General features: G+C 38.6%; 1 protein-coding gene across 1 annotated transcript in view; it reads right to left on the bottom strand.

The window, feature by feature from the left end:
• Positions 1-27,378, bottom strand: part of TRHDE (thyrotropin releasing hormone degrading enzyme) — a 452,112-nt gene that overhangs the window by 205,588 nt on the left and 219,146 nt on the right. The window contains exon 5 of the mRNA XM_072146727.1: positions 8,349-8,462. Coding sequence (XP_072002828.1) covers positions 8,349-8,462 — 114 coding nt within the window. The remainder of the gene's footprint in view (positions 1-8,348; positions 8,463-27,378) is intronic.

Below are 27,378 nucleotides of genomic sequence, written 5' to 3'. Positions count from 1 at the left end.
TTTATATTAGAGTTTCCTTACGTTGAAAGTGAATTTGAGCTTTAACATCTCTGGTTACATTATGTTAGAGGGATCAGGTATTCTGTGTGTCCTGTTATCAATAAGGCCATATGGCTCTGTGTCAGACACTAAAGCTGCTATAATTGTTTGCAAGTATTTCTTTGCTTTCACATTATTCTGACTATTTCTGTCTTCTGTGTCAATCGTGCTTACTATTCTCTATCTTCACTCCCAATGAGCAGTGGACATTAACAAAATCACTGTCAAATTTTTCAAGATCCACATCTTAATTTTTAGCTGTCTAGTCTCTGTCCCTACAATTTAAGACTGATTTATTTTACGTGTAGCCTGATTTATTTTACGTGCAGCCTTTCAAAATCATCAAAATTGTTTTTGCCACTCCCTGATATATTGTTTATTGGAAAATGGGTTGTGTCACAATGGTCTCAAAAGAAAAATCAGGTACTGCTCAATTCCCACGATGCTTCCTGTCTGGATACTATTCCTGTTTCTTTAAGTGGAAAGGCTGAATACTTGTGACATAAGCCACAAGACAATTTTGTAAAGCACTGTTCAAGGATCTGTCTTGTAGGTATATGTTGTCCGTGTAGCCGGAGAGGAAATAACTTAACTATGTTAGCACAGTGGACACAAAGAGGATAGCTGTGATCTGTCGAATTTTTGGACTTTTTATTATGTAACTCCTACTTCAATCCCTTTTTGATTTTGAGCCTGAACTATCTTTATGCCTAAAATTTGTCAAAATCTGAGCAAAATAACAGAAAATTTTGGTGGATTCTATATAAAAGTTTAATTACCCCAACAAATGTAAATTTGCCCCATTGTATGACAAAGTGATAACCTATATGTCCTTATTTGTGACCATAAGGCTGTTATGCCGTGTATTGTAGCCATTCAATGGTTATGTTACCATTCAATGAAAATAAACTTAATTGGTTTTATAGTCGTAAAACAAATCTTAAATCAAGTTATGCTAATGATTGCGGCATCTATTTATGTATGTATATGAATAAATGTACAGTATTTACATGAATAAAGAAAGAACAAGATGCAATGGGCACTGCCACTGACCTTGTGTAGCCAGAGTAATAACAGGATGGTATGCATTATTAAAACTTTTTCAATGCTTTCAAGGTCAGTATAAGCTCTTGTACAGGTTCTTGAGGAAAAGGACAGATTGATCTGAAAACACATTTTTGTAAATTCTTCATGGTCGTTGGAGAGGTATACAGGCAAAAGTGGCAATGCTATTATTTTGTTAGAGTTGTGCCTTGACATTGCCTTGGCAAGCACAATAAAGCGCTAGCCATATGTGTGTTACAAGTCCTATGATATGAACCCCTTCCTCTCTAACTTTAAATGCAAAACTTATCAAAGTCCTAAAACCCTCATTTAGTAAACATGTGGAATAGCATAGAGTGAGAAATAGTCACGTAGGTTTAGTGTCAGCGTTTATCAGGATTTGCAACTGTGACTACAATCCAGAGATCATAGGACTTTAGTTTTCTTTATTAACCGTGATATCCCTTTACATTATTAAAATGTAGAGATAGATATTATGCTGCAACTTTTTCTTTCCTAAAATGCTACTGATGAAAATATGTTGTCTTTCTTAAATTGCAAGTCCAACCCAACCCAACTGTCACAGAATACATTGGATTTTTATGTGCAATTTTCAAAGATTTAACTATATGGGGCAGATTTATCATGCTGTCTGAAAGTCACAATATTCATAGTTGCCCATGTCAACCAATTACAGCTCAGCTTTCATTTTACCAGTGCCCATGAATTTTTAAAGGGGAGCTGTGATTGGTTGCCATGGGCAACTAAGAATATTTTGACTTTCAGACAGCTTGATAAATCTACCCCTAATGTATGTACGTATGTGACCTAATGGCAGAGAAGATTATGAGAATGAGAAGATGCTATTGGAAGTTTGGTAAATTGGTTTACTCAAAATAGAGGGTTGTCATTAATGGCACATTCTCAGATTAAGTTGAATTTACAAGTTTGGTACCAAGGTGGGAGGTCAGCATTGGGCTCCCTTCTATGTAAAATTTTTATCAATGACCTCATAGAGAGTTCAAACAGTAAAGTTTCATTATTTGATGATGATGCTAAGCTAAAAGTAAAGTAATTAATACAGAGGCAGATAGTATAATAAAAAAGCAGGATTTGTGGAGGCTGGAAGATTGGGCAGAAAAATTGCTAATGAAGTTTAATGTAGCTAAATGTAATGTAATGTACTTGGGTCATGGAAACAAAAAGTAGAATTATGTTCTAAACTGTGAATTTACTATGCAAAACCTCAGTGTGAAAATACTGGGGGCTATTGGTAAATGGTAAACTTACATTTAGTGACCAGAGATAAGCAGCTGCTAATAAGGCAAATAATTATGGGATGGATAAAGAGAGGCATAGACATACAAAATAATGACTACATAGTTTTGCACTTACTTAAATAGCTTTAGTTTTGCATTTTGCACATTTGTTTGACCCTTTTTTCAAGAATTCTACTCTCACCCCTTACCGATACTATTTTGTTACATGTGGACTGTAGGTGTATGTAGAGGACTCACAAGCTGAGCCCTTTCTATACAGGTGGGCGTTTGCTGCATATTGCAGCAAACACCCACTGGTAATGCCCACTGTGCTGGCACTGATCTCAGGTGTTAACCATGTAAATGCCTCCAGCAAAGCTGCCGGAGGCATTTAAATCCTGTCAATTTTAAATTCTGCAATTTGCACATTGTAATGAATGATGAGGAAAATCCTCATATACTGCCATACGGTAGTATGGCAGTATATGGTAGGACCAAGCAGACAACCTAGGGTTAAATTAATCTATGAAGTCTGAAAAATAGTAAAAACTATATTAAAAAAGTTATAAAAAAATCATATTAAAAGAATCTAAAAATTTAAATCACCCCCCTTTCATTAGAACTGATATAAATATAAATAAACAGTAAAAATCAAAAACATTTATGTATCACCACATCCCAAAATGTCCAATCTATCAAAATATAATAACGAATATTCCGGTGTTTAACCCTGTAACGGAAAGTATCGCCCAAAGTCTAAAATGCCACTTTTTGCCATTTTGAAAAATGTAAAAAAATTCAATAAAAAGTGATTAAAAGGCAGCACCATCCTAAAAATGGTAGCTTTGAAAATGTCATCAAAAGTTGCAAAAAAATGACAATACACACAGCTCCTTAAACAAAAGTATGAAAAAGTAGACTTGAGTAGACTGTAAAATCACAGATTACAAAATTTGGATTATTGAGTTTATAAATATGAAGACAAAGAGGAGACTTTTGGGAGGGTATGTCTTACTCAAACAGTTGGCTGACAGAGGACCTTGCATACATTCTGCTGTTTTTCCCATTGTTATTCTGATATAAACTGTGGGGGATATTTATAATACTACGGTGCCAGTGTGCCAGCGGATGACAGGCTCACCTCTGCATTTTCGCAGCATGATACATCAAGAGGCTTCAGCCTCTTGATGTATGGGCAGGTTGCTGCCCAGTGTTTATAATTGTGAAAAGTCGCTGGCAGCAGTGAGTGCACAGGTGCGGGGACAGTAACGCCCCGCGCCAGCACACTCCCAGCCAGTTGCGCCCTCCGCTATGTGGCGGATTGGGGCAAATAATCACTAGCAATAAGCTACTATTTGTGATTATATCAGGGCCTCTACGCCACTGAAGTAGCACAGAGGCCCTGATAAATATGCCCCTGTGTGTCTGTACTATTGACATTGCTTTTGCCTCTTGGTTTTGTGCTTTGACGCTCTCTTGGCTTGATCCAGTTTTAATCTAACCAGTTCTTTGAGTGGTTTGTTTTTAGTCTTTGTTAGACTATCATCTTTTTCTGTACAATACTAGCAAGTTGGTAGTGATAGAGGATATTAAAGTGATCAAGTGTGAGAAGTAACCAGATTTTGGTGAGAGATCATAATTGAAAGACTAGGACATTGAGAATCTGTAAGGTTAGTAATTTGGTAACACTTAGAATAGTAGCTGCAACTCCAATATAGCTTGTCCAACGTAGCTTGTCCTGCTTAATCTGTACTTTGCACATAAAGGTTTCCATATTTTATCTGGTTTATCTTATATACAGCGAAAGTACCTGCATGATGAGCAACAGGAGACTGGCTGGTACACGCAGCCTGGTTCCTGTTGCATCTGTCCTGAATGGAGAAAGCTATGTGCAGGGCAGTTTAACCCCTTAACTGCTGTGATCTAGGTTGATTGTGGCAGATAAGGAGCTAGACAGAGAAAATGATTCTCCCCAGGTGTCTTCCCATCAAAGACCCAACAAAGCAATTGTGAAGAGCCATGGGGTTGCCATGGCTTTTGGAGGCCTGCCAAGTATGAAAAGCTATTGGGCCCAGCTAGTATAAATAGGCTAAATATCAAAGCAAAACTACAGTGTAGTATAACAGCAATAAAGTATCATAACTGCTTGGTATGAAAACAAAAAAGTTTTTTTTTGAGTATTTAAAAAAAATTTCATAAATAATAAAAAATCACCCTTTCCCCATAAGTAATGATATAATGTGTAAAAGACAAGTAGTTATTGCCACACCTATAACAAACTTAGCTAGATAAAATTGCAATTTGAACTTGTGAACTTTCTTTAAGGGGGTTAAAAAATTATATGAGAAAGAATTACCTCTCCTTTTGAATAAAATGATAATTCATTATTTTGATTGATTGGTAACTCCCCCACTAGTTGGCCAGATTTACACATCCAATGATAAAAAATGATATTAGTTCTTGATTTTATTTTGATGTTTCAATTGTACATGACTCAATTGTACCTCTTATTGTTTGAAAAACAAACCTTCAATAAAGAAACAATTAAAACAGATGGTGTAAACCCTGTGATCTGGGGCTGAGCATCTGAGCATATGCAAGTAAAAAGATAATTCACAGAAAGTGGTGGGTACAACCACAAAGGAAATGTCTTGTCATGTTGACAATGGAAGTAAGTAGCTTCTGAGGGACCTAAAGTGAAGCTTCTAGGTGATTACATCATAAAGCCTTGATGTAGTGATCATTAGGTATTTTTTGCTACTATTGCAATTATTTATTTGGGAGCACTTGTTGCAGGTTACTAATCTTCTTTATGATTTGAAGTATTTATGATTTACAGTCTAAGGGTACATTCAGACGCCCGTCTATGGGGACGTATATGCAGCCGCAAGTTTGTGGCCGCATATACGTCCCCATAGACGTCAATGGCACAATGTCGGCGGTACTGGTCTGTGCCGCACACCGGGAAAAGAAAGCGCCAGCAGTATGTTGTGTGAATGCACCCTAATTTGAAGTAAATACACATGTCTAATTTTCATTTGTGTTGATATGGTATCCTTAAAGCCTGTAGCACAGTTTTTTGTAGCACTAGATAACTGTTTCATTTTTGTATTACGAGCGGTCCCCTACGTAAGAACACCCGACTTACAGATGACCCATAGTTACAAACCAACCTCTGGATGTTGGTAATTTACTGTAATTTAGACCCAGGCTGCAATAATCAGCTAAAAAAAAAATTTGACTGGAGTTACAATTATAAGAGATACAGATCCGACTTACATACAAATTCAACTCAAAAACAAACCTACAGAACCTATCTTGTACGTAACCCGGGGACTGCCTGTATTCTGTTTGTCCTATATTTTAAGGGGTTGTTTAATCACAAGCAATGACATGAGAACAGCTGCACTGATTAGTTAATGCTACTATGTTACAAATAATGTGCAGAGTTATAACGAAAGATGTGGAGTTAATAGTGTTGATAGCCTGCATGAGTACAGAAGTCAATCCCGCAATCCACATGTGGAGTAAAATCATATTGCTCAATAAGCTCCATAATATGAGAAGTTAAGGACACTTTGTCTGTGAGTATTATGGCAATGTTAACTTTGATCAAAATAAATGTGTATTATCTCTTCCAGATTATGTTATTCATGATGTTTCCTCTAGAGAGGAAGAGAAACGTGCAAACAGCTGGTGTTTGTCATTTTAGACTAATGATGCTGAAGACCTGAAAACGTTCTTGTGCCATTAAGGCAAAGAGATCTCCCGTACAAAACTCATCTTGTTTTAATTTTCTCCTGTCAGTGTTGGGGTCTTTGCCAGAAATGGCTGACATTTCTCAAACAGGTAAACCAATTCATTTTTTAATGAACGTGAAAAAAGAACATTTGGCTTTTTTATGTGTTGATGCAGTATATAATGAAGCACTTTACTTTTTAAGTGATTGGTTTAGCAATGCATACAAGTAGAATTATTTGTAGTATTAAGATGACATAGAGACAAATAAAAAGATATAAAAAGATATACAGCTTATGACTTGCAATCTTGCAAAACAATGAATGATCTTTGCATTTTTCTTTAGTGAGGTACAATTGTCAGTTCATATGAATACTTAAAGGTACAGTATCGAGATGGACTTATGAATGAGTAATTCTGTTTTTCCATTCTACAATTATTTCATAAAGAAATGTCTAGTGTTTTCCCAAATAGGCTTTTCTTTTGATGTATATAATGCACACATTTTCAACTTTGGAAAATAGACTCTTTAATATGGTCATTTGTCAATGAAATCAAAGTTTTTATTTCACAGGCTCCAAATTATATATTAAAGTTTTTGAAATTAGGGTTAAATACATCTAAGACATCTGCAACCCCTGCAACCACTTGTATGGGAGTGGTTATTGTGTTCATAGAAATCATTTTCACAGCCTTTATCGACCAGAAGACAGCAGGACTAGGTGTCATGGAGAGAACCATGTCCTGCTGCTGACAGTTCACATGACCCACAACTCCAGTGGTCTACAGAGAAACTTTAATAGAGTAAGCACAAAATGAGTGACTATTATGGTCTTGTACCTAACCTGCCAGAGTTTCTTATTAGTGGCAAACCCATTTAAGTGACATGAACAGCCATTTTTTTCAAAGATACTTTAGGGGTACCTCTGTAAAATTCATTTTTTAAACCTCCCAAGTCCTCCTCCTTGCTGGCGACCAACCAGTTCCAGAATATATTGAATGGGGTTTGATTTCCACTACAGGTTTAGAATTTGCATCAGGTAAGTTACTGCTGTGGATTCCAGGTGTAAAAGCCACGGCAGAAACTAGCCATTTATAACTGCTTTTTACCTCAGTTGGAGCAGAAAGCCGAAACTACTTTTTATTCTAAAATGAAATCTAGAAGTTTGAGCTTACACAAGGCAACTGTTGTCACATAGAATGAAAGGATGTGAAAAATCGGTAAGAAACACCAGAGAATGCCACTTCTATCTTGGGGTTGCTTGAAGTACAATGAAGCCACAAAAAGGGTTAATAATAGTTTAACTGGTTGAAGACAGAGGTCGAGAATACTCATCATGATTAGCCAGCTATTGTAGCATTTGGACAATCAAAATTGTAATGCAGTTAAAGTGTCACCCTCTGCAAACAAAATATGCCACGGATGGCAGATCATCAGGGTCATCACTCCCAAGACCTCTCACAGCTGCACTGTGTTTTATGTGATTGGTCAGTCAGATCTGACTGACCAGTCATAGCTAAAAGTTTAAATGAAAGAAAGTATCTTGCCACAGCAGCTCTGATCTCCTCATACCTGCCAGGAGGTAGGAGATGAGAGCTGTCTAAAGTGATTTGTCCCCATCATAGTTAAAACTCAGCACACATACACCTCCCTATAAAACACATAAAGGGTTGACAAACAACCTAAAATCTATTTTGCATAATTTAAGGGGGTAGTTTGACAAAATGGGGGATTAAAAAATGGTTTATGATATGAAAGCATTTTCAAATTTCTTTGAAACTTTATATGAAGTGTTCCTGAAAATTTCTATTTCTATTACATTTGTTAACCTTCTAACATCCTAAAGTAATAAAGAGATGTTAAAAAAACAATGCCACCATAAAGGGAAAGTATGGCAAATGTTATTTAGTAACTAATTTACATACCTGGACTATTTGTCTGCAAGGCAGAATATTTCAAACATAAAAAAATGCTTATTTAACAACATTTTAGCCAAATGTCACATTTTTCATGAATAAACACATCACATATTGATCAATATTTACAACTATAAAAAGTAAGAAATGTAACAAAAAAAAAAAAACAATTTCAAAATCACTTGTATATATTGAAGCATTCAATAGTTATTACCACATAAAGTGATGCATGTCAGATTTGGAAAATGTAGCTCTGACCATTAGCTGAAAAAGGCCCCTGACCTTAAGATGTTAGTGTTTATTACACAATGCTGATGAAATTATTTAATCACTTCTTATTAAAAACCTTACCATGTTCCATCCAGGATAGAGGTAGTCTGTTCCAACAAACTCAAAATAGTGAGCCAGTCCTTCCTTTAGCCACACATCTTCCCACCATACTGGGGTAACTAGATCTCCAAACCACTGCAAAACAAGCAGAGAACCTTATTAATTCTACAAAACTGAATTGCCCCAGATTGCCCTTTATTATTTACTTATTTAGAAAATCAGGCATGATAAACCAGATGAACTCACAGATCCAGGCACTGAGACTGTGGTAATCTTATATTTATTATTTATGGCCTCCTTTCTTCTATGTTCAACTTTTAAAACTATGCTAATGAGCCCGAGGAACTCTGTGGGGGTGTTTCCAGAGGGAGTGGGGCCCTCAGTGATGTCTTTTCACTCGCTGTTACAATGAGCAGGTCTCCCCAACCCCTGCATTTCCTATTGCTGCTAGATTACAGGCAGAGAAGGAGGGAGAGATTAGAGGGGATGCTGAGATATTGTAAGTTATTGGGGCTCTGGAAACACCCCCTAGAGCCTTTTGTAATCATTAGCATAATTTTAAAAGTTGATGGAAATCGAGAAAAGAAGAAATGGATAACAAATATAAGAAGAATACCACAGTCACTGGGAGATTTATCATCAAGTTTCTAATGTAAAACTATTCTAGTTGGCCATGGACAGCAGTCAGAGCTCAGCTTAATTTTATAAACAGCTTAATTTATAAAACAGTTCTCATCTAAGAAACTTATGATAGATCTCCCCCACAGTTTCTGAATCTATGAGTAAGTGTCCCTGGTTTATTCATGCTTGACTTAAATGGCAGAATTTTTTAAAATGAAAGAAGCAGAGTTACCCATAATGGTGCTTTTTATAATACAGGGGGGATGTGCTAAGACCCGTGGGAGATGCCACTGGAACCTGGCGAGTTGAGTAGCGCAGTGGCTTACATAGAGGTTACTGCCACTAGACAGAAATCTGACCATGGTCACACAGGTGTGCAGCTCGTTTGTATCACAGAGAGTAAACAGCTGTGTTGTAAGGAGTTGTGCACCTGTGTGACCATTGTCAGGTTTCTGTCCACTGGAAATAAACAATAAAGCTTTCTAAAGTAGGATAGCAAAGAGAGTTCCAGAAAACCGTGAGGAATTGAAACAGAAAATTGTATAACTTTTCAAACAATTACATTTAATTTTCTGAAATGGGAACACCCCTTTTAAGGCAACAAATTTGTTTATAGAAATGACCAGAAAGTTAACAACATACATTAGGGGCCAGTGTGGGGAAATTACCAATAAATTGTAAGGACAGAACAAAAGTAAGTACTAGATAGAGAAAGCAATAGAGTAAGTTGCATGGGGAGAGAAAAATATAATATAATATAATGGAGACATAATAGAGTAAGTACCTTGCACCAAGTACCCAAAGGAATTGCATGCAAATAGAAAAGGAATTAGACAAAACCGTGCAGCTATTTTTGTGGTGCATGTATACTTTTGAGTCTTTTTTTGCCTCTAAAACAACGTCCCTTTAAAGTTTTCTGCAGTGTTTCCCGAGTCATCACCTTATTCCAAATGTGGAAGTTGCAAACTTTTGTTCAAAAAGCCACAAATTCGCTAAAATCGCAAACTGGCCGAAGTTTGTTTGAGTGGCCGAGCTGGGTGGACGGCGATAGGGGAGGCAGACGGAGTTTGGGTGGATGGGCCGCCCGGAGTTTGCCTTGGGGCGGGAGGGATGGCCTTGGGGCAGGTGGAGTTTGGGCTGCTTTGGAGAATCAAAGACACAGAGTAAGGGGCCTGGGGGTACGCATCAGTGAATTATGGTCCACCCCCTATTTAGATTCATAGGCTGACACAAGCACTGCTGGTCCTTCATTGATTCCTGTGTTGCCCCCTTATGCTGTTTATGCCATTAGCTACCCCATAATCTGCATAAGGGGGGGAGAACCCACCCAAAGTGATTGCACAAGCCCTTGGTGACCTCAATAGATTAAATATGGCCAGATATAAGCATATACACAAAATAAGTATACATGCAGAAATCAAGGATTGAAGAAAAAGTGCACAAAACCTTTCTATAGGGATAGCAAGAAGGAAATCAAGATTAATTGAAGGTTTAAATTAAGTACCAGTTATACCATATGTTACAATACTGATTATCTGTTGTTTAACGTTTGTTTACCCGTTATATTTTCTGTTATATCAACAAAGGAAATGAATGCATAACCAATACCAACATCCTCAGTGTTTGCAGTGGCTCATAGGGGGTCATGTATCTTTATTTTTCCTCCTGTTTTTTCAGTCTTTTTTGAGACATTTTTTTAGCTCATTGAAATTTTTGTGCCTTTTTGTGGACATTTTAAAATGTCCACCGGACATTTGTTTTTCGTCATCAGGACACATTTATCTTCTATTCCAGACGTGCTAAATGTAACTTCTTTTTTTTTGGAGCAAAAAACTCCAGACTAAACCATACTTAAGGAAAACGTAGAAAATGGAAAGAATATGCTTGAGACATTTGTGTACATTGAGACATTTTTGCGACATTTGTTACATATGTCTCAAAAAGAGATCTTTAAAAGATCCACCGTGTAACACAAGGAAAAAATGAGATTGATAAATAACCAAAGAAGCAGACAGAAAAACGACAGAAAACTAGCCAAAACAAACAGAGATAAGATAAATGACCCCTATAGAGTTGGAGTCCTAAGATAAGGATCTCACTATGGCATCTACACTTCAATAAGAGTAGCTGGCTAACTGGTCAATCATCTGAGATGTGTTTTTCCAGGTCCTTCTCCTTAATTTCCATTCCACATTAATAATGACATAAATGGGCTTTCTAATATGAGAGGTAAGTGATTCAGCAGACTTCCAGTAGTTTAAAAAGAAAGATTTCTCATACTAAAAAGCTTTAGAGAGTATTAAAAAACCAAAAAGCAATTTCAACAATTCATTGTACTCTTATCAGCCAGTCACATGCACATTTCTTTAACGTACTCTCAAGACACTAATGCAGTTTTAATGGCAGGTCCACTTTAAATAGGCTTAAACGGAAATGATTATACAGTATAACATGAATCTGGCAGAATAAATAGACATTGCTATACATTGTTAATGACCACACTGTAGCCTTTTCAGTCAAGACACATCTATTCACAAAAAGCTTAGGATGTTTTATTGGCTATTTAATGGAAAATAAACCCTGGTTATAAACAGGTCTATTTTTTCTTTAACTATCTCGCTATTAAATAGGTTTGAAAACATTACTTCTCTGTATGATGTTTCAAAGCTACAGTGTATTCTAAAGGATCGCATTGCATGGCTTGTATAATATATCAGATTAAACTATTGAAATTTATATTTCATACAATAGAGGACTCTTCTGAAGAAAATAAGCTATATCAGGTCAGTCTGCAGCAAATATATGTAAAACGACTATAGGAAATTGTTGATGTTGATGCTTTTAGTCAGTTTTAAACTATCTGTAAATTGTATTTTTTATTTCTAGTGTGATAATCCCTTGCAATGGCTCCTCACAAATAGCTCTGTCTACCATAAGAATAGATGGAATACATGCTGATTTCACAGCGGGGTCTTATTCTTTCCAGGTTTTGAAGCCTATGATTATGTTATGAAAAGAGATTTTCATACAACCTTCCTTAATATTATTTGTGTTAATGAGCTGCAGCTAAATGCAGTAAGGTAAGTAAAATGTACCAGACAAACTTATGGTACAAAAATATTTTCCAAACTTAACAGAACTCTTGCATACTGCCAGTATTGGAACATCCTGTGCATACACAAGAATGATGGCTATCAATTTTTAATAGAGGTTAGAGAGAAAGCATAATGCAGCAACATAAATCTGTTCTTTGAGTCTTTGAGGGTGGGTTAATGTCAAGCTGATTTCAGCCAAAACAAAGTTTGACATGTCTATGAAACTTGGCCAGAACACTCTGGTCCTGTAATAAATCATATTCCTTGTCTTCTACTCTGCTGTATCTGAAGCACAAAAAAACCTATAATTGGGAAAGAGTGAAAGAAGCATTGATTAACATTTAAGGGGATTGGCTTGTAGTAATCTAATCATATTCACAAGTTACCATAGACAATGTTTGTCCCTGTGGAGCTATTCATTTCTGAAAGTAATTTATTAAAATATAATTAACATTTATGCATCAAATTTTAAATACACTAATGACTTATCTATTATTCATCTATTTAGCTTATTATTTTCTTTGTCAATAGGTGCAAATCCATGTTAATAATGTTAATATATTAGTTTATTATTCTGTAAATATTGAAAAGTTGTCCAATTATGTTGAAAGTCAATTATTTATAATAGCTTGAAGAGTTATAGAGGTTTCCTTAAGCTGACATTGTCACTGTGATTTTCACAATATTGCTTTCATACCATATTGACTTGTGTGGATACAATATCACAACTTTCTGCACAATTAATGGGAACTGTGCAGGCCAGAAGACCTGCACATGCATCAGCTGATTCCATAATTCCATAATTCCATTTGTTGAATCTAACAATAAAACAAACTAGACACATAGTGGAGTATAGTCTCTAGTAAAAACAAATAGTTAAAGGAAATCTAAAACCAGGATTGAGGATTGTAAGCCAAGCAAAGTGACATACTGGTTTGTGCCCCCCCCCCCCATCCCCCCTTTCTTTAAAGTGTAACTGTCATTCTGAGCAAAAAAAACTAAAAAAAACATAACTCTGATCCAGGTGTCCCTGGAAATCATTCCTTAAAGTATTTTGCCTCTCGGTCCAAATTTAGTACTTCTCTTGGCCCATAGCAGCCATGGTTTCTACAATCAGCAAGATGGAGGGGCTGGACCTGCCTCCTGTCACCTCATAACAAGCCCCTGCTGCTCACCAATGACACCATAGCTATCTATCTATCTCACATGTATCTGTTTATATCCTATATATATCATATCTATCTATCTATCTAGACGAAAAAAAGTCCACAGCAGCACAATGTAAAAAAGAAACCCCTAAAAAAGGGGGGGTGCAAAGGCTCTACAGTCCTGGTAGAAGACTTACTCATATAGAAATCCAAAAAACAGAGGCAGCACTCCAGATAGTAAGTGAAAAATTGGAAGGCTTTATTCCAAAACCGGCGACGTTTCGGTGTTTATCACCTTTTTCAAGCAATGAAAAAATTGCTTGAAAAAGGTGATAAACACCGAAACGTCGCCGGTTTTGGAATAAACCCTTCCAATTTTTCACTTACTATCTGGAGTGCTGCCTCTGTTTTTTGGATTTATTTATTTATCTATCTATCTATCTATCTATATCTATCTACCTATCTATCTATATCTATCTACCTATCTATTTATACCTATCTATCTATCTATCTATCTATCTATCTATCTATCTACCTAAGTAAAACTTCAGCAAAGCACATGAGGGGGCAGCTTGCAGAGTTTATGAATCTCTTTTGCCACTTCCTGCAGTGGAGTATGAAGTGATGGGGGGGCTGCAGTTTCTGTCTGTGTGGATTATTTGTTTATACACAAGTGTAGGGAAAGCTGAGGGAGAGATGTGAGTTTAGGTGTTTGGTTATTACATTAGTTAGTGTTCCTATCAGCACATAACAGTCGGAGCACTGAGCCATGAGGTGAACAGCTGATTGCAGGGAGAGAAATAGAGGTGTGTCTCTAGGTCCATAGTCAGCTCCATTCTGAAGACGAGATGTGCTATCTGAGAGATCACTGACATCTAGGGGAAGTCTGCAGAATACAAGAGAAAGGAGCAAGATTTTGGTAACTAATCCAATTGCAAAAGGGCTTAAAATTACCTGCCCTACAACATATTAAAAGTTTTTTAAAATGACGGTTACACTTTAAGCTTCTTATGCCCTTCTTTTTAAGAACAAAATGCTTTACAAATTATGCTAGTTAGTTTGAGGGACTCCAGGCCCCATTAAAACATGTGGATACTTGAGCTCCTCATGCTCATTTACATAATTTAAAAATTCCTTTTTTGTAAGAAAACAGAGAATGAGAAGCTAAAAGAAGAGTAGATCCTGTCCTAGGTGGCACACACCAGTATGTCAAAGTACTTGGCTTACAATCCTTGATCCTGTTGATAGATGTCTTTAACCCCTTCCCGACATTTGACGTACTATTACTGCATGGCGGGAGGTGCGTTCCCGCAAAATGCAGTAATAGTACGTCAAGCTTATATATTATATATTATAGCCGACACCTGCTTCTAACACCCGCGATCGGAGATTTCTCCGATCGCAGGTGTTAACCCCTAACACGCCGCGGTCGCGCTGACCGCGGCGTGTCAGGGGCATTTAGCTGGAATCGGACCCCCCCGCGGCGCTTACCGGGGGGGTCCGCTGCTCCGATCGCAGCCCCGGGACTGCCGGTGCCCGGGGCTGCACGATCCTCCTGCCGGGAGCCGGGTCCTGCCTTCTGGCACGACCCGGCTGTGACACACTGAGCATGCGCATCTGTATTACATTGTATTAGGTGAAGAATAGCTTGAACAAGTGATCAATGGATCACTTGTTCAATCTAACCTGTAAAAGTAAAGACAAAAGGTAAAAAACACTAATAACACACTTTTGAATAAAAATAATTAATTAAATAAAGTTAAAGTCCCCCTAAACACAAACATTCCCTATACACATCTAATAAAGTGAAAAAAACTGAAAATTTCCAAAATAGCCCACATATTTGGTATCGCCGCGTCCATAACAATCTGTACAATAAGTCAGAAACATTATTGGACCCGTACGGTGAACGCCGTAATAACAAAATGCGAAAAACTCGCCAAAAATGTAAATTTTCATAAAATTCCTTAACAAAAATGTTCCAAAAAGTGATCAAAAAATGTTATGTGCACCAAAATGGTACCACTGAAAAGGACAACTCAACACATAAAAAATAAGCCCTAAACTAGCTTTGTCAACGAAAAAATATTAAAGTTATATCTCCGAAAAGATGGCGATGCAAAAACAAATGAGATTTTCTTTATATTCGTTTTTTTCCTGTAAAATATATAAAAAACGATATAAATGAGGTATCACTGTAATCGTAGTGATCTAGAGAATAAAAATATTATAGTATTTTTAGTGTACGGTGTACGACCCCCAAAATATACAAAAAAAAGTACCCAAAATTAAAGAGTACCCATACATTAAAGAGTTAAGAAAATCTCATCAAAAAGCTATAGACCCACTAAAATGAAGTATTTGTAAAGTGCATCTCATGTCGCAAAAAATAAGCCCTTATATGTCCAAATTGCCTAAAAAATAAAGATTGTATAGCCATTATAAAGTGACAATGCAGAATCTGCTCTGAATGGCGCAGCTTCCCTTCGATGCACTGGCGTGTGCCCATACAGCAGGTTTTGTTATACGCAGGAGGGATTGGGTATCAAATTTTGTGGAGCATTTTAGTATTTTATCCACTGAGAATTTGTACATTTTATGAAAAACACATTAATTTAGTTAAAAAAAAAAAAAATCAAAATTGCATCCGATTTTGTTTTAACCCCTGTAAACCAATTAAAGGGTTAACAAACTTCATAAAAGTTGTTTTACGTACGTTGAGGGGTGTAGTTTCTATAATGGGGTAATTTATGGGGTTTACTTTTATTTAGGCCTCTCAAAGTGACTTCAAACCTGAGCAGGTCCCTCAATAGCAGGATTTTGCTTTTTTTATGAAAATGTGAAAAATCGCACCCAACGTTCAAAGCCCCATAACAGCTTACAAAAATGATAGTATGTATAAAAAACCACGGAGGTATAAAGTAGACATTTGGTGAATGTTAGTTATTATGTTTTCTGGTGTTATGACTCATGTGTGGAAAAAGTAGAACATTTTGAATTTCGAAAATTGAGAATTTTTCCAAATTTTCACCAAATATCTGATTTTTTCATAAATAAATGCAAAACATAACACCAAAATTTTGTAACTAACATGAAGTACAATGTGTCACGAGAAAACAATTTCAAAATCACTTGGATATGTTAAAGCGTTTCGAAGTTATAACCACTTATAGTGACACAGGGCAGATTTGAAAAAATGGGCCGTGTCAGGAAGGTGAAAAGTGGCTTCACCATTAAGGGGTTAAGGACAAATTCTGTTAAGAATAAAAAATAGGGATCTGGGAAGTTTGTGCAGGGATTCTGACCATAAATGTAAAATCTAAATATTTAGAGCAGTAATTAATGGTACAGAAAAGAATAAAACAGTACTATGAATCAATTGTAAGGTTTCAGGTAAAAAATTGTCTACATAAAATTGTAAGATTGAAGCAAAATAAAATCAATGGCCAGTAGCACCGAAACAGAGTCGAGTAGCCATATTAGACATGATAAATAAAATGTAAGCATTATGGGTATTACCTTAATAGTTAGTCAACTATTTTATTTTATCTTGAAATTCATTAAATCAGGTCACAGCACATTATACATTTGTATAAATTTGATGAGAGAAGCAAGCAAAATTACACATCTTACACATAAAGAAAGAAAGTTAAACCACCCCTCCCTATTGCTTCCTCAATATAACAGTGATATAATATGTGAAGTAAAACCTCCATGAGTTTGCACTCATGTCAATTCAATACCATCCTAGTCTGTGCTGAATATATATCAAAATAAATGTATCATTTTCTCTCATTAAAACCATTGAAACCATTTCTGTTCAGTCAACACAGAATAAAATGTCTTCCACACTTGGACACAGCTCGGGCCTTGGCAGTGATAACAACAGTTGAACATGCCGTTCTTTGTAGCTGCTACCCATAAGAATACATCCTCTAGGGCAGTGATTTTCAACCTGTGTGCCGTGGCACACTAGTGTGCCGCGACACATGGTTGAGTGTGCCGCGGGGAGCCCCTGTGTAGCGCTGCCGCCGCGCCCCCGTGTTTTGGCCCCCATACTTACCTCTCTAGGGACTTTTTTTTATTAGTAAAGAGAGGCTGGGGCTTTTTATTAGTAAAGGGAGGCCTCTAGGGCCTTTTAATTAGTAAAGGGGGGCCTCTAGGGCCTTTTAATTAGTAAAGGGGGCCTCTAGGGCCTTTTAATTAGTAAAGGGGGGCCTCTAGGGCCTTTTAATTAGGAAAGGGGGGCCTCTAGGGCCCTTTTAATTAGTAAAGGGGGGCCCCTAGGGCCTTTTAATTAGTAAAGGGAGGCCTCTAGGGCCTTTCAATTAGTAAAGGGGGGCCTCTAGGGCCTTTTAATTAGTAAAGGGAGGCCTCTAGGGCCTTTTAATTAGTAAAGGGAGGCCTCTAGGGCCTTTTAATTAGTAAAGGGAGGCCGCTAGGGGCTCTTAATTAGTAAAGGGAGGCCACTAGGGGTTTTTTATTAGTGAAGGGAGACCGCTAGGGGCTTTTAATTAGTAAAGGGAGACCGCTAGGGGCTTTTATTAGTAAAGGGAGGCCTTTTATGACTGTTTTAGTGTCATTTTGTGCTATTTTGGTTGGTGGTGTGCCCCAGGATTTTCTAAGTATAAAAAGTGTGCCGCGGCTCAAAAAAGGTTGAAAATCACTGCTCTAGGGCAGTGATGGCTAACCTATGGCACTGGTGCCAGAGGTGACACACAGAGCCCTTTCTGCGGGCACTCAGGCCATCACCAGAGATGACTCCAGGTATCTTCTTGCAATCCCAGACAGCCCAGGACTTGCTGTGCACAGAGGTATTTTAAAGTGACAGCTCTACCTGGGACTATTTTCTGCTCTATTGGTGTCCTCAGAGTGCTGGTATCAATGAAAACTGTGACAGAGAAGGGAGTATAAATCACAAATTAAATTTTTGTGTTGGCACTTTGCGATAAATAAGCGGGTCTTTGTTGTAGTTTGGGCACTCGGTCTCTAAAAGGTTTGCCATCACTGCTCTAGGGGTATGGAAAGGGTTAGCATTTGAGAAATGGATTTATTTATTCATCCATGTAATAAGGATGCTAATTTTCAGTTCATGAATGTAGACAATCTAATGCTATGAGGTAATAGTCCATTATTTCACACCATGTGATCTTTATAGCTCAGCATTCTGTTCTGAATAGCTTTTATGCCGGTCAAATTTTTCTCATACAGACATTCAAATGCCCTGCATTGTTTAAAATTGCAAACCCCAAAACTATAAGTTTTAGACTAGTTTCAAACAACACTAGTTTGAGAAGTGTTTTAGACAGGGCCGGTTTATGGGGTGGACTCACAGGGCATGTGCCCTGAGGCCCCCAAAACTTTGCCCTTAAAAGGACCACTACCAAGTGTAAACGAATTGGGCGGATATGTGTCTGCTATATGTGCTGGTCCAGCTTCGGCTCCACTGAATCGGTTTTTAGAGCAGCAGGTGGCTCAGAGAACCAGGCAATAGCCTATAGACTTGATTCTATGGCAGAGTGAGGAAACTATATGTTCCCTTCTCTGCCATAGACCCACAATCCTGGTGCAGATGACACAGTGACATCACACACTGGTGACATCACACGCCCCTGCCAGGACACTGATGTCTCAAAAGAAGACAAGGTTGCCCCACACTGGGGGAAGGGGAGATGGTCAGTACAATGTAATAATTTTATGCAGGGCTATATGCATATGTATTACTGGGCTGGGGTGTGTGTGTTACTGTTGTATATATACAGATGCGTATATGTGGAAAAATTATATTCTTTATTGGTTTTACATGATTAAATATACAGTACATAGGAAAAAGTTAAAAACACTTAAAAGAGCCAGACCAAGCTGGACACGGTAGACACAAACACACTCCCCGGCAAAAATAGATAAGGTGCAAATTTCAAAGGTAATGTACCCATTAAATGACAGCTTAAACTGATATATATTGATTTCAATAATAGAAGTGCAAAGGTGATGAATAAACAGCTGTCATGTGATATATGTAGTATGAAAGCAGTCTTGACTACAAAAAGGTTCTTTGAAAGGTAACATTACCGTTAGATCGTAGATAGCCAAGTGCTAGGGAGGAGATAGGGAGACCCCACGCGTGCACTTTGCACTTCTATTATTGAAATCAATATATATCAGTTTAAGCTGTCACTTAATGGGTACATTACCTTTGAAATTTGCACCTTATCTATTTTTGCCGGGGAGTGTGTTTGTGTCTACCGTGTCCAGCTTGGTCTGGCTCTTTTAAGTTTTTTTAACTTTTTCCTATGTACTGTATATTTAATCATGTAAAACCAATAAAGTATATAATTTTTCCACATATACACATCGAACTTTCTCTTTTTCTTTGTTGTTTAGCATTCACGATGTGTGGAAATGGCATTTTCTGCAACTAGACCCATAGTTTTGGTTTAAATATATACAGATGCGGGCATGCCACAGCGAAAAAGGCACTAGTTATCAGTTGTGATAGTTGACGATAAGTAGTAGAGAAAGAGGAAGTTGCGGCATGCATGTCACTTCCAGTATTGCGTCCAAAAGGAGCAATGCATTGGAGTTGATGGTCAACAATGGGGAATAACAATAACTGCAGACACATTGATGAAACCAAATTTTGCACAGCATCACATTTGCAGTTACTTTCACTGGATAATGGTTCCATTGAGGGGCTAAAACATATATTGTTCACTTGATCACGAGTAAATAAATTGCCTTGAAGTGCTATTTCTCTTGACTTCTTTTGTTGCAGTTACGTTGGAGATAGCTACATCTATAATATTGTAGATTGTTACCATCAGAGCCTTATGTCATATGATCACTTAAAATACCTTCCCTTTTAATGTTCATCTATATAAGGGTAAATCTTTGGAAGGAATTCTGAAAAGTCACATACAGTTGATTCATACCTGACATATTTCCAGAAGTTCAACTTGTTAAACAAATTGCTGCTTCTCCATTCATTTAGCCTTTCAATTAAAGCCATTGACCTCCTCCAGCAATATAAATATTAAATGAATAAGTACATATTTTTAACTTATTCATATTTTCTTTAAAAGATGTTCAATAATGGACTACTCTTTATGTTAGTTAATTTTTAATCAAGAGTACCAGGTGAATTATTTTGCAGCATTATCAACTTATCATTTGAAGTTATAGCCTCTTGGTTTCTTTTGACACCTGTCAAGATATCAAAGAAAAGCTTTTTTTAAAAAAGAAATACATGCTTTTGTTAAGATAAGGGCTCTGAAAATGTATTTCTTCTTCACATTGGTTTAATTTAAGCTAAGATGTATAAATTAACCCTCCTTTTCCTGCCAAAACAGGTTAACCTCCTCTTAAATTCTACAAAAAGCATTATCATTTTATTCTTATTATAAATTTCCACTTTCATTCTTGGCATTTTAATACTAACTTCAGTACTTACTAGCTTACTCACTTAGTGTTAGATTATAATACTTACGTTAAAATGTAAAATGAGGAGTCCCTTAAAGGGGTATTCCCACAAAGACAAATTTCTTGTATGTACTCAGCACATCAAAATAACACATTCTCTAATTCACTGCTATTAACAAAAATGCAGCATTTCACAGATATTAGTCCAACCTGTCTCTATCAGTCCTGCTGTACACAATTTCAGTTGCCCCTAGATCCGACCCTAAAACTTCAGGGCTGCTATCTTAATTTTTGTGTGAGATCGTGCAGATGAGTTTTCTGTGTCTTGTGCCTGTAGCCCCACCCCCTGCAAGGAGCTGAGAGACACATACACTGATTCACTTCCTTGCAGGAGATTGTGAGGAGAGACAAGCTGCAAACTACAAGCTACAAGGAGATAACTGACCCATGGGAAGGGGAAGGCAGGCACATATCTGTGAGACTGAGAACAGAGATGTAGCAGGGCTGACTGCAGAGTGCATATATACCTGTACCCTGATAATCTAACCACATTGTCACCCCATAGAACTAGATGGATAATACAGTAATGTGTCTTCTTAGAGAGGCCCCGTCCATACCTTGGAATCTTACACTGAGTTTCCTCTAGGCTGCAAGGCCTATAGGCAGCAGACCGTCCTATAGCTAGAGTGTTCTATAGCTCGAGTGTCATGCAATACTTTGAGAATGGCAATTATAAAAGCTGCAATGTAATGGACTATAACCTCCATCTCTCCTCTTCTTCCTCTACAGATAACCCATCCTTGCTTGCTGTTATATCTCTGCAATTTTCATCTGTGTGTCCTGATCTGCTGTCTTTAATGGTAACCCATCCCTGCTTGCTGTTATATCTCTGCAATTTTCATCTGTGTGTCCTGATCTGCTGTCTTTAATGGTAACCCATCCCTGCATCAACTTCTTCTTCCTAAAGTTTACAATCCTGTTTGATCTTCTTTAATTAACTGATCTTTCTATCTAGAAACTTTGTTTGTTTTTCTTTGCAAGAGAAACTCACACTCATGTGTCCTGCATTTGGGGCCTAATGATTTTACAACCTAAGTATGCTCTGCCCCTTCCCTTTAAATTTAGTTTCCTCTAGGCTACAAGGCCTGTAGGCTGCAGACCTTCCTATAGCTTGAGTGTCACTCAATACTTTGAGAATGGCAATTATAAAAGCGGCAATTAGAAAGGGCAAGAGAAAGGTAAACTTGCAAACAAATGCAAACAAATCATCGATTTTCATATCTGGTATGTCTGTCTACCTCTTCAATGGCTTTGTAATATTGCTACCTGTTTTTCTCCTCTCCCTTCATCCATCTATCCCATCAGTGTCCTCCGTTCACATCTGTTCTTCAATCCTTCCTTCACCATTGTACTCCTCCCATGTTCTCTATACTTTATCCAACCACCATACTCCATCTGGTTCTACTGCGAAGCAGAGTTCACCTTCTCATAAATCGCTTAATCATCTTCTTTCTTTGTCTATTCTCTTCCTACTTGCAGCAGGTGATATCTCTCCAAACCCTGGTCCTCCTTTTTCAGCTCAAAACTTTCCACCACTCATAGGAACCCTACTAACCTCATCAATATTCAATGCATACCCTCTACTATCTCCCCTTCCTGTCTTACAACTCCTTTCAAATGTGCCCTCTGGAATACCCGCTCTGTGTGCAATAAACTGGAGTCCATTCACGACCTGTTTCTTTCCAAGTCCTTTGACTTGCTGGCTATCACCGAAACATGGATCCAGCAGGATGACACTGCATCACTCGCTGCACTTTGCAATGATGGTTTGCACTTCTCTCACTTCTCAAAGAATAGGTAGGGAGGAGGGGTAGGCATACTCCTCTCTCCACGATGCACTTTCCAGGTCATTCCTCCTGTACCCTCTCTTGCTTTCCCATCTTTTGAGGTTCACACCCTCAGACTTTTCCGCCCATTCTCTGTTCATGTTGCTGTAGTATACCATCCTCCTGTCTCACCCTACCAGTTCCTTGATCACTTTGCTTCCTGGCTCCCTCACTTTCTATCGTGTGGTATCCCTACACTCATCATGGGAGACTTTAACATCCCTATGAACACCCCATCTCCTCTTCAGCCTCTCAGCTTTTATCACTTACTACCTCTCTGGGACTTGTACAACTCTATGATTCTCCTACCCACCAAGAGGGAAACATCCTTGACTTGGTCTTTGCCCGAGTCTCTTCTGTCTCTGACTTTAATAACAATGACTTTCCACTTTCAGACCATAACCTTCTCTCTTTTACTGTAAATAATTCTTGTCCTGTACAGAATAAGTACATTTATCATACATACCGGGACCCACGTGCCATTAGTGTTCCCCACCTCGCAGAAACTGTGCAGCCATCGCTGTACCCCATTTCCTCTCTCTCCTGTCCTAACCTACTAATCGTTAAAATGATGTTCTCAAAAGTGCCCTAGACAAGATGGCCATCAGTTCGAGCCTTTCGACACAAATGTAGGCATCCTTGGCACACGGCACAAACCCGTTTCCTTCGTAAGTGCTCCAGGAGTGCCGAACGTCTGACTTCTTCCTCTGACTTTCTTCACTTTAAATTTATGATCAAATCCTATAACTCTGCTCGCCATCTTGCTAAACAGGTCTATTTTACTAATCTAATATCTTCTTTCTAACAACCTCAAAAGGCTCTTTAATACTCTTCACTCCTTACTAACACTAAAGGTACAGCAACCTGTCACAGACCTTGGGGCTGAAGATCTGGCCACCTCCTTTAAAGATAAAATTGACTGCATAAAATTGACTAACTCCATAAATCCCATTTACTCTGGTACCTTAACCTGTTCACTCTCTTCCTTTGAGCCAGTCACAGAGGAAGAAGTGTCCAGGCTTCTCTCCTCTGCTCGCCCCACTACCTGCATCAGTGACCCCATCCCCTCACAATTCTTACCTCACTAAAATCTTCAACCTCTCTCTCTCTTCTGGTGTCTTTCCCTCATCTTTCAAGCATGCTGTTGTTACCCCATTACTAAAGAAGCCTTCCCTGGACCCATCCAGTGCTGCTAACTACAGACCAGTTTCTAACCTCCGTTTCATCTCCAAACTCCTGGAACGCCTGGTCTATTCTCGACTTTCCCGTTTCTCTTAGCTAACTCGCTCCTTGACCCCCTGCAATCTGGTTTCCACTCTATGCATTCTACTGAAACTGCTCTTACTAAAGTCTCCAATGATCTCCTAACTGCTAAATACAAAGGTGATTATTCTCTCCTCATTCTTCTGGATCTCTCGGCAGCGTTCGATACTGTGGACCACCAGCTCCTCCTCAGGATGCTTCGCTCCGTTGGCCTGAAGGACACTGCACTCTCTTGGTTTTCATCCTACCTCTCTGACCGCACTTTCAGTGTCTCCTTTTCTGGATCTCTCTCTTCTTCTGTTGCTCTCTCTCTGTCGGGGTTCCTCAGGGTTCAGTCCTAGGTCCTCTTCTCTTCTCCCTCTATACTGTATTGGACAAACCATCAGCATATTTGGTTTTCAATATCATCTTATGCTGATGACACCTAGCTGTATACCTCAGCATGTAACATCTGCCCTGGCCTAATCCAGAACACTAGTGAATGTCTCTCTGCTGTCTCTAACATCATGTCTTCTCTCTTCCTGAAACTTAAAGGGGTTGTGTCACCCTTTCACATGGTTGTAATTGACCCCAATGCATTGTAAAAAGTACTTTCAGTATTTACACTTATTACAAAATCTGCAGCCTTACTGAGATAACTCCTTTTGTTCTGGTAGCTGGCGCCCCCTGCTGGTAGCTTTGTCCCGTCCTGAGCTACAGCTGATCTGGCCTAGTCTGTGCACAAGGAGTCAGCCAGCTGCTGCATATTCCTCCACAGACTCACAGCTCCTCTCCACACTGAGAGATCAGCTGACACACTGCAGCCAATAGGAGGTGAGAGAGAAGGAGGGGCAGGGAGCTTAGCTGTATAGTGATAGAAGTGATGCCTGTGATCTCCACTGCTTATTTCAAGCCTCAGCTCCACAGGTGCTTACAGTGCACATGCAAGGTAACTGCAGCCAGACTCTGATACACAGGGGACAGAGCCCTTCTAACATGGATCATAGCAATGTAGCAGCCCTTTCCTCCCTCCACCATTAGTCAGGTCACACAGGAGGCTGCAGAGATAACACAAGTAACAGGCTGAGATCTGACCTCTCCCGATGCAGTCCTCCTCCTGTACTCTCCACCATCCCTCCATATTACCCTGCTCTCCTGCAAAGGGGCCCCTGGCCCTGAGTAGCAGGAAAGTAGGTCCTATCTAAATCCTATTACCTATCACCTGTCATCTATTTACTATCTTCTATCTATCCATCTCCCACCTATTTATATATCATCTATCTGTATATCTATCTCTCTATCTATCCTATCTAGCTATCTATCTGTCTCATATCTATCCGTATTTCTATCTATTTATCTATATCATATCTATCTACCAACTTTCCTTTCTAGCAATCTTTTTACAATAGATAAAATATTGAAGAAAAAAACGGATGCCCATGATAGGTAAATGTAACAATTTTATTAGTTTACATAGACACACAAAGGCAAAATATAAAAACAACTAAAAAGCACTTAAGGTGCTATACAAAGTACCCTTGTCCCCAGCGCACAATAGTTTATAATGCAAAAAGGTATATACAGGCTATATTGTATATTAGTAAGGCATGATAAGCTTAGTGAATAGTATAAAACATAATATAGTCAATATAACATCTGAAGTATGTAAAGATGGCCTATGTATTACCTAGGTGAAGAACATCCAAGTGTGGCACTGGGGGCACTAATCCCAACGCGTTTCGCTTGGATCACCAGGCTTCCTCAGGGGTAAGGTGGTGGTGTGGGGGCACAGAATAAATAGTCCGCCCAGCCCTCATTTCCTACTAATTGGCTTATGCTCTCGCTTACTTATTATACAATATACTGTTTTGTGTGAGTGTATGAATGGGCTTAACTATAGTTGACAGCGCTCTGTCAGTCGCGCATGCGCCATAAACCGCCACAGATTGCGCAGGCGCCACGGGACCCTCTCTTGTCTCCGCGATACCGGAAGTGATGAAATACTACTTCCAGCACATGACACGCACCGCGGTCACATGGAAAGCATAGTTCCGCGGGGCGCCCGACTGCAGCTGTTCTCAACTCCGCTATGAGGGCTGGGCGGACTATTTATTCTGTGCCCCCACACCACCACGTTACCCCTGAGGAAGCCTGGTGATCCAGGCGAAACGCGTGGGGATTAGTGCCCCCAGTGCCACACTTGGATGTTCTTCACCTGGGTAATATATAGGCCATCTTTACATACTTCAGATGTTATATTGACTATATTATGTTTTATACTATTCACTAAGCTTATCATGCCTTACTAATATACAATATAGCCTGTATATACCTTTTTGCATTATAAACTATTGTGCGCTGGGGACAAGGGTACTTTGTATAGCACCTTAAGTGCTTTTTAATTGTTTTTATATTTTGCCTTTGTGTGTCTATGTAAACTAATAAAATTGTTACATTTACCTATTGCGGGCATCCGCTTTTTTCTCCAATATTTTACGTATTCTCTTTTGGATGTTCTCTGTTACTTTTGACCCATAACTGTTGGGTAAACTTTTACAATAGATAGGGACACATTTATTACAACTTGTACACCGAAAAGCAGGCATACAAAACTGTGATTTAATCACAATTCCTTACAAAATATGCAAGAGAAGCAATTAACGGCCCCAAAGTAACATACGAAGATGCAAAAGTTTATTAGTAAAAATGATAAAAACCATGTTAATGCACCTAATTTCAGGATAGAGAAGTAAAAAACTGTTTCCCTGAAAACACCCCTCACTCCTGCCAAGTGTCAAATATAATCAAACATGATACTGGACCTTCAGAATAAAAGGTATGAGAAATACATGAAATCAGAAAGATCGCTGACTCAATGGTACAATAAATTTATACAAGTAGAGCTAAGTTAGTGCAACCAAGTAGCTGCAGATCCCCGAAAGTGCATTGTCCGACTACAATACACATCTGCCACGATTCACAAAGGTTGTGTTGTGGAATAACTGCCACTGTCAGTGCTGTGCATGTGCCTGGCTAGGCCCCTCCCACATCTGCTTCTGTGTGGAACAGAGTAGAGGCTGAACAAGCATCATAATAACAAAAAGAAATGTATTTTTAATTCCAGGTTACCATTACATATAGATTTTTGAAATATTTTAACTTCTTTGAGAGGTTTTTGGAGTAATTTGTTTTGAGACATAACCCCTTTAATCTTTCTAAGACCGAACTTCTTGTCTTTCCACCATCCACTAACAGAGCCTATCCTAACCTCTCCATATCAGTCTGTGGGGTCACCATAACCCCAAGGCAGCAGGCCTGCTGTCTTGGGGTTGTGCTGGACTCCGACCTCTCCTTTGAGCCACACATTCAATCTCTTGCTCGCTCTTGCTAGATGCATCTCAGAAACATCTCTAGAATCTGACTGTTTCTCACATTTGAAACCTGTAAAATGCTAATTGTTGCTCTGATTCACTCTCATCTAGACTACTGTAACTCTCTACTAACCTGTCTTCCACTCACCAAACTCTCTCCTCTCCAATTGATTCTTAATGCAGCAGCCAGGCTCGTCTTTCAGACTAAACGCTTCACAGATGCCTCCAGTTCATGCCAGTCACTGCACTGGCTGCCAGTCTCCTTTCGA

Source organism: Engystomops pustulosus, chromosome 4, assembly GCF_040894005.1.
Source record: "Engystomops pustulosus chromosome 4, aEngPut4.maternal, whole genome shotgun sequence".
Lineage (NCBI taxonomy): Eukaryota > Metazoa > Chordata > Amphibia > Anura > Leptodactylidae > Engystomops > Engystomops pustulosus.
The sequence above is the reverse complement of the archived record's forward strand: the minus strand, read 5'-3'. Positions and strand labels throughout refer to the sequence as shown.